The sequence below is a fragment of the Balaenoptera musculus genome, chromosome 3 (assembly GCF_009873245.2).
Source record: "Balaenoptera musculus isolate JJ_BM4_2016_0621 chromosome 3, mBalMus1.pri.v3, whole genome shotgun sequence".
In the NCBI taxonomy this organism is placed as follows: Eukaryota; Metazoa; Chordata; class Mammalia; order Artiodactyla; family Balaenopteridae; genus Balaenoptera; species Balaenoptera musculus.
Window position 1 is genome coordinate 158,614,305 of NC_045787.1, and position 8,254 is coordinate 158,622,558.

The 8,254-nt window shown below is 60.6% G+C and overlaps 1 protein-coding gene across 5 annotated transcripts; it reads right to left on the reverse strand.

Moving 5' to 3' along the window:
- Nucleotides 1-870: 870 nt before the first annotated feature.
- ARRDC2 (arrestin domain containing 2) lies at nt 871-8,145 on the reverse strand. 5 transcript variants are annotated; one of them, XM_036848315.1, is made up of 8 exons: nt 7,639-8,140; nt 4,411-4,477; nt 4,037-4,184; nt 3,406-3,508; nt 3,061-3,317; nt 2,754-2,916; nt 2,325-2,482; nt 871-2,054 (listed from the first exon to the last, which is right to left on the reverse strand). In XM_036848315.1, exons 1-8 carry the CDS (start codon nt 7,895-7,897, stop codon nt 2,001-2,003), a joined length of 1,209 nt encoding a protein of 402 aa, XP_036704210.1. In that variant the 5' UTR covers nt 7,898-8,140; the 3' UTR covers nt 871-2,000. The 5 variants fall into 5 exon arrangements, with proteins under 5 accessions (XP_036704210.1, XP_036704209.1, XP_036704208.1 ...); XM_036848314.1 differs by lacking the exon at nt 7,639-8,140 and adding an exon at nt 4,569-6,330; XM_036848313.1 differs by having other exon boundaries at nt 2,754-3,317; nt 7,639-8,145.
- Nucleotides 8,146-8,254: the final 109 nt, after the last annotated feature.

Genomic DNA, 8,254 nt, shown 5'->3' on the forward strand with positions numbered 1-8,254 from the left:
CTGCAACTCCAGAAAAATGACTACCTCCACGCCGCTAGGGCTGCCTTAAAGCCCTGTGAGTACTCAAACAAACCTTCGTACAAGCACGACCACAGCAGCATGAGCCACAACCACTAGGAGGTGGAAACGACCCAAATGTCCATCAACAGGGTGTGACTAGATAAATAAAATGTGGTTCATCTACACAATGGAATATTATTTGGCCATAAAAAGGATTGAAGCACTGAGTCATGCTGCAACAAAAGTGGTTGAACCTCCAAATATGCTAAGCGAAAGAAGCCAGACACAAAAAGCCGCGTATCCTATGATCCCATCTACATGAAATATCCAGAACAGGCAAATCCAGAGACAGAAAGCAGATTAGTGGTTGCCTGGCACTAAGGGACGGGGAATAGGGACTGCTAATGGGGACAGGATCTCCTTAGGGGCTGATGAAAATGTTCTAGAACTAGCTAGAGGTGATGGTGCCCCAACACTGAAAAGGAATGCTAAGGAATTGTACACTTTCAAATGGTATATGAATTGAACCACAGTAAAAGCAAAACCAGCCCAGACTGCATAGACAGGCAGGCTCCTCCTGCCTTTGGCACCCCTCTGTCCCCTCATCTCCATTCTGTGAGGACAGGTGAGGCCCCTGCCTGCCCTCCACCGTCCACGCTCCCAACCTCTGCTACTGCACGAGGGGAAAGCATCCGGCGCCAGCCTGAGCTGTCTCCCTATGTGTCCCTGGGCCTCACCTTCACCTTCTGGACAATGGGCCCCTCAACCTTCCTCAGCCTGGAATTCCATCTGAGATCCAGACTCAAGACGGAGGACAAGGCCACCCCAGGTTCCTCAGCACCTGAGGGCAATAAACCACTAAGCCCAGTCTCTTCCTCCGTGCTTTTATTTTTAAAAAATAACTGTACAAAAGAGGACAATTTAAGGCTTAACGGAAATGTAGAGTCCCAGGTGAGGGTCCTGCCTCAGCCCGGGCTGGGACTCTGCACTTGGGGGCTTGTCCAGCTGCCCCATTATGTTTTGTCCCTCCAGGACACAGGGGGTGCCCAGAAGAAGCACACTGGCCCTGCTGTGTCACCCCAGGCTGACCTCTGTCCCCACAGCCTGGTTTAATGTTCTGCTGTCACCATCTTGAAATTCTGAATTCTTGAACAAGGGGCCCCACATCTTCATTTTGCAAGTGATGGAGCCGGTCTTGTCTGTCCCACTCTGAACCTGGGTTTCTCGGGCCATACAATACCCAGGCAGCTCTCACGTCCTGGAGTGTGTGGAGGGGCCCCCAGGCAGCCTAGCCTGGGCCAGGAATCTCTGGCTTTCAAAGGTTTCAAAGGCTGGAGTCGCTGCCCCTGTTGCCCTGTTGCCCCACACAGCTCTGATGACCTGCTTCCCTGAATGCCTCATTCCTGGGCCCTCTCGCCTGCCGGACCTTGCAGTGTGGCCTCGACTGAGGCACTTGCTCTCTGAGCCCCAGTTCTAAGATGAAGGGGGCAGTCTCCAAACATCACTCAGCTCTGACCTTCTTCGACTTTTCCTTCCGCTTGCTTGCCTGCCCTCCGAGCTCTTATTCATGCACCAAAGCCTCAGCTAAAATGCCCTTTCCTCCAGGAAGCCTTCCTGCTCCCCCTTTGGACTCTCCCAGCTCTTGGTCCCTTCCTCTGGTCCTATGGGCCTGGAAGTATTTATGTCTGGCTCTGTCTCTCCCAGACTGGAGGCTTCTGGGGGACCACAGGCTGGCACAGACAGGTTGAACAGTCTCTCGGATCTTATGGTGGGCATTTGATACCTTATGAGAACCAGTCCAGATATGTCAGACTCCAGACTGGGAGTCTCTTCCTCTGCTCTGTGTGATGTTGGAATGGCCCTGCCCCGTTCTGAGACTCGGTTTCCCCAACTTCAGCGCAGTCAGGCTGGTCTGCTCTCGATCCAGCCACTCCTCGCTCATGTCCACGCTGGCTGGAAGCACGTGTACAGCCTCATCCCTTGAAGTTTCCACTTGCCACTCAGCAGGTCATGCAGCGGGGCCTCATGGCCTCTGAGGGTGGGTTTGGATCCTCCTGCGGGGGGGAAAATGATCCCATCAAGTCTTAGGAGGCCCTGGAGGCTCAGAAACACCCCTCCCCACCCTCCTCATCTCCACTCCCTCACTTGGCCGGGGGTGACACCTAGGAACAGACTAAGGTGCAAGGTGGGTTCAGGCCCTTGCACCTGTATGGGGATGTATAGGAGTTCCATCATTACTTAAAACTCATCTGTGGCTCTCCACCCTCATCTTGGCTCTCAGGGCCTGGAGAGCCACAGGGGCTTCTTGAACCCCCTAAGCTCACCTCGGAGTACAGGGGTGGCGGGCGGTAGCGGAACTCCTGGATGTAGGCAAAGAAGGGGCCTTCAACACCCACGTCAGGGTCCTGCAGTAGTCGGAAGGGGCTCTGCTCCATGGCTGCCACCTCCTCGTCGGCCACCACATCTGAGTACTCGGGAGGTGCTGGAATCGAGAGACGGGGTGGGTGAGGCTGGTAAAGGAGGCGGGGAGCCCCAGAATTGGGGACGATGGCTGGGAGCTGGCTTGTGCCAGTTCTGGGGCTGCTGGGCTGTGTGCCCTTGGATTGGGATTCTGGGGGAATTCATACTCCCAACATGACTGTTACTGAGCACTTTCACAGATGGTGAAAAGGCTTCGAGGCTGGGGGAGGGAGTCAGCCAGGCACCTGCCTCCCTGCCCACCCATGCCCCCCACAGCAGGATGGAGAGCTCACCTTCAGGTCGCTCTGGCAGGACCCCCAGTCCCCAGTCCAGCAGGAAGCTGGCATGGCTGCCCACGCTGGACGAGCGGCTGCCGAAAGGATGCAGAGGGATGGTGCCGATGACCAGCGGCAGCTCCAAGAGCAGCTTGGATGAGCCCGGGATGTCCACGCAGACCTGGAGGAAGGAGCCATGACAGAGGGTGCCCAGGCAGCCTCGGCCACACCCTCCTTCTACAGGAGGCCTTGATGGGGGGCGGGGGGACCCCCAGCCTGGAGGACAGAGCAGACGCAGCCACCCCAGCCCCCGAGGATACTCTACCTTGAGGGTGTAGTCCACGTGTAGCACGCGGCAGTGCAGAATAGAAGGACCCACAGGAGGGATCCGCAGCGCCCGGCCCTGCCACAGTGCCCGCCGCCCGGGGCCCACAGGCTCCCCTGAGAGACTAGCCACCACTGCTCGTTTCTGTTTGCGGGCACCTCGCGCCATGAAGGTCTGTGTCTGGACCACGGCCGCCCGTGGCAGCACTGGGCGCGTGGAGCCGTTGTCGATCTCGGCGAAGACGGGGATCACCTCACCTGTAGGGTGGGATGGCAGGGCCTCAGTTTCCCCACCTGCAACCCTGACATGGGCCTTCTTCCCAATCCAGCCCCTCCCACCTGCTACCTGGTGTATAGCCCTTGCGGTCGATCTTGGCTGAGAGGGAGACAAGGCCACGGTTACTGTACCAGGATCGGGCGATCTTCTCCCGAGCTCCCGCTTGAGGGGCCTGGTGGGGTGGAGGGAAAGGACATGAAATGCATCCCACTGTGCCAACCACAGACCCCGTGAAGCTTCTAAACCACCCTCAGCTGAAGGAGGATTTGGGGCAGGGCCTAGTATCCTGGTTTCTTTTTAACATTCTAGAAACTATTTGTAAAATGGATCCAGGAATATGACCCATCTCATTAAGCTGAAAACAAGCAAACAAGCCAAGCACTTAGTGCGTAATGAGTGCTTAGTAAGCCATTATTATTGCAAGCTCTGACTGTGTCCCATTTCACGGAGGAGGCACAGGAGGCTCAGAGAAGGCGAGACACTCATCCAGAAACACACAGCCAACTGGTGCCCCTGGGACTTGCACCTGGCTCCACTGGACTCCACAGGCATTCCCATGCCTACCTCCCCCACTGCCTCCCTCCCTGCCAGGGCTCAGCTGTGACCCCCACTTTGAGAAGGGAGTGAGGAGCCAGTCACCAAATAGCCAGGACCCTGCCTGTGGTGCTCCCATCCCACCTCCCCAAGGGCAGCAGCTCACCAGCAGAGCCGGTGTGTTGATGTCCACAGGCTCGATAACAGTAAACACCTTCCTTGCCCGGCGGGCAGGGACCCAGGGCCGGTGCAGGGTGGCTTTGATGCAGTATCGGACGCTGCCATGTTTGCCTTCAAATGAAGTCACTAGCGTCCTGGGGGTGGAGGAAAGGGGCTTCAGTGGGTGAGATCCACAGACAACCGGGTGGGAGATTCCCAAAGACGTACAGGGATGAGAAACACGAGGCACTCCTGGGGGGCCCCCCCGGGAGACAGTCTTGCGGCTCGGGGGTCCCCAGATAGCGAGCAGTGGAGTCCCAAACCTGGAAGGGGCTGCAGACTTAGGGACTCCCCTGCAATCCTCCACCCCATTTGACTTACGGTGGCAGCTGGAAGCTGAATGGGAACTCATGGCGTCCAGGAGGCAGCGTTGTCATCTCTCCGGTGTCTGCAGGTAGGAGCAAGAAGGGGAGGCTCAGTGGCTGTGAGGGGCTCCCGGAGCGCGCAGCACGCGCCGTGCAGGGGTCCCCAGGTGGTACCTGGCGCGAGTAGTGTGGCACGGTGGCTCACAACCTCTACGCGCTCGCTGTAGCTCTGCGTGTACGCGGTGCTCGAGCCCGCGCTGCGCGACTCGGTCCAGTGTACGTGGGCGCGACCCCGCGCGCGCAGCTTCAGGGCGCCCACGCGCGCCGGGCCCGCCAGCTCCAGCAGCACCCGGCCGGCCACCGCCTGGCCGCCGCTGAACACGGGCTCGGCGCCCGCGTTCGCACCATCCAGTTGCACCACCAACGCCTTCACCTTGTCGAACAGCATCGCGGCTGGGATACGAACTCGCGGCGCGCTGTCCCTGGCTTCGAACCCGCGACGCGGAGGCGCGAGGTGCGGACGCTGCAGCCTGCGAACGCGAACCCACCAGGCGCGCGCAGGCGCACTCGCTGATCAGGCCAGAAACTCCTCACTGCCTGCGCCGGCGCCGCATTTATACGGCAGGGAGGGGCGGGGCGAGACGCAGGTCCCGCCCCCGGAGAGGAATACGCCAATGGCGCGCCGAGAGGCGTGGCTCCGCCCACGCGTGGAGCAAAATAACAACAGCCCAGGCTCGCGACCCGCTGCCCTTTACCCTAGTGCACCCTGGGGTGAGACTAAAGCACTGCGGGACAGAGCAAGTATCTCTCAGACTCCGGGGGTCAAGAGGAAGAACTGAGGCCTGGAGGACTCGGGCCTGAGGTCACCCAGCAAGAGCATTCTGCCGTCGGTTTAATCATCAACCGGCCGCCACTTGCAGACGTGACTCGATGCACGTCCAGCCCGAGCTGGAAGGGTGTGTTAACAGCCAGGCCCCAATCGAGGCCCTGAGAGCCTAGAACTAACTACCTCGGGCCTCAGTTTCCCGCGCCCTGTGCAATGGGGGAGGGAGGAAGAAGTGGATGGGGCCTCCCTCCACTCGGGCGCCTACTGCCCCCTCCTCTGATTTGAAACCCGCTCAGCTGGCTGACCCGGGCTAGTGACAACCACTTGGAGCCTGAGTCTCCACGTTTGTAGAGCCAGAAGAAAATCATTCCCGACCTCAGAGGGTTGTGCATGAATCACGGTGTAGCCCCTACTCGACCCCTCCCAGAGCCTCTCTCCCGAGTCATCAGCGCGCTCCTGACACTGCCAGTCGGCTGCGCCTCAGCGCTTTTGCCCCGACGTTCCTTTCCAAACCTTCAGCACCTGCCCTCCCTCCCCCGCCTCCGCAAACTCCTACTTGTCCTCTAGGCCTAACTCTTCCTCTCACAGACAGGGCCGAGTACCGGGGAAGCTCACGGAATCCCCGGATTCAAGGCTGCGGTGTGCCCTTGGGGCGGTAAACCGTCTGTGGACCTCAGTCTCCTCGGAGCAGAACCACATGCACGGTTTCCTAGTTGGGAGCTGACTGATCGCGATTTGCGGAGCGCCTGCGCCCTCTGGTGACAGAGGGATGCACTGCTGCTTGAACCCACCCCCTAGTTTGGCCATCCCCTTTGAGCCTGGCTCAGGCCACACCGGGACCCCCTGAGGCCAAGGCACACCCAGCGGGCGGCAGCCATAAACGGGCACAACCAATCAGTGATAGGGGTAAGGGCAGGCCGGAAGAGAGGGGTAGAGGCTGTCCACTGAGTGATCACCCTGGGGGGGGGGTACCCGGAGGAGGGGGCTCTGGGGCTGAAATAAGGGGCCAAATAGAGCCTAGAAAGAGGACAGGAGGCTATAAGCCCAGGAGGAGGTGGGAAATGGAGTGACCCTGGGGGGATGGGAAGGCTCTTTTGGGTTTTTTGTTTGGTTTGGTTTTTTTTTTTTTTTTTTTTGGCCACACCGCACTCGGCTCGAGGTATCTTAGTTCCCCAACCAGGGATGGAACCCACGCCCCCTGCAGTGGAAGCCCAGAGTCTTAACCACTGGACGGCCAGGGTAGTCCCAGGAAGGCTCATTCTGAGCCAGTGCCCTCAGTCCGTTTCACAGATGGGTCCCCAGAGGCCCAGAGAGGGGCAGGGCCTCACTAGAGGTCACAAAGCAACTCCACAAGCTTCACCCCTCCAGTATCTTAAGGAAGCTACCAGTGAGTGGGACCAGGAGGACTGTAGGGTGAGACCAGCCCCAATTTCCCTCGAGTCACAGGGAAAGGGAAGTGACTACAGGGCCCCTTCCTGCTTCACCCCTTGCCGGCTATGCCTCGGTTTCCACAGCTGCTCAGGCCCCCACACCTGGGGGCCGTTGGGACAAGTTTGCAAGCCTGTAGGCAAAGCATCTAGTGTGTGCACTGCTGGAAAAAAGGGGGCTGCGGGGGGGAGCCAGGTTCGAGCTGCTTCCTGCTTCCACCCATCTTGCAGATGGGTATGGTGAGGTCTGCCTTCCCCAAGAGGAGGTGGCCAGGGCAGCCCAGAGAGACCAACACCCTCCTCAGCCACATAGCACAGTGCTGGGGCACAGACTTACTCTTTCTGTTGGCCCTGTTCTGCTCCCGACTGGCTGTATGGCCTGAGGGTGGGGGACTGAGGTTCAGAGCAAGGTAGGGACATGCCCAACACCTAAGACTCCCAGTCTGATCTGACCCCACCCCAAGTCTTCTCCCTGCCTGGGATGCAGTCCCACCCGCTCACCTGCAAACACCACCAGAACCCCCAACCCAGCGAACAACCCTTCCTGTAAAAACTGGTAAGGGGCACTGGCAGGGCATGAGACAGGGGCCTTCTCTGGGAATCAGAGACACCAGGCCTGGGGCTAACGTGGCATCCTAGAGTCCAGAGAGGAGGAACTCCCAGTTCCACCAAGGGATCCCCCAGACTCCATATGGGGGGGGCTCCCCACAGCATAGCCTCTAGGTCGAGGGCGTCCCGGCTCTGCGGGGGGGGCGCGCCCAGACCCTAGGAGGAGTTCCTGGAAAAGAGGGTTTTGGAGGGGGGTAGGTGGGTGGGTGTCCCACTCTGTAGGAGGGTCCACACCCTGAGGAGGAGGTCTCCACCTCTTGAGAAGGGTCACCCGACCACACAGCCTCTAAGTCGAAAGGCTGGCTTTGGAGAGGGACGCCCAGACCTGGGTAGAGGGTCCCGGGGGATCCTGGCTCGGGGTAGGGGGGGATGAGCGGCTCACCTCGGAGCAGCAGCTGCCGCCGCCGCAGGTATGTCTCGGCGGCCGCGTAGTCGCTGGACACCGCATTTACACCCACGCTTCGGCCCTCGAGCCAGTGGGTGACCGCCCCGCCGCGCGCCGCCACCTCGAGAGCTGTCACCCGCAGCGGCGACGCCGTCTCCAGCAGCACCCGGCCGCACAGGCGCTCCCCACCGCGGTACGCGCCGCCCGGGTCCCGGGCCAGCTCCAGCGCGAAGCTGCGCACGCCCCCCGGGCGCATGGCTCGGGCCGGGGCGCACGGCGGGGCTGCCACACCTGGCGCGGGCCCGCCGGGCACCCGGCGACCAGGCGCACAGCTGGGGCGCGTCTGCAGACCTCCCTGGTCTCAGCGTTGGTCTTCGCCGCGCCGGGCGCCCCCCGAGCGTTCTCTTGCTTCTGAGAACTTTGTGCGGGCGCCGCCGGGTCCCGGCCGGCGCGTAGCTGGCGGACTTCCTGGTCCTCCGCGTCAGCCCCGTGACGCGCTCGGGCCTCCGGGGACGTGCCGCCCGCGTGTCCGCGCGGCTGACTTTGCTACCCCCAGGGCGGGGCGGGCCCTGTTTTTTTGAGTCAGAGGCGGGCTGGGGCGGTTGTGGCTGGC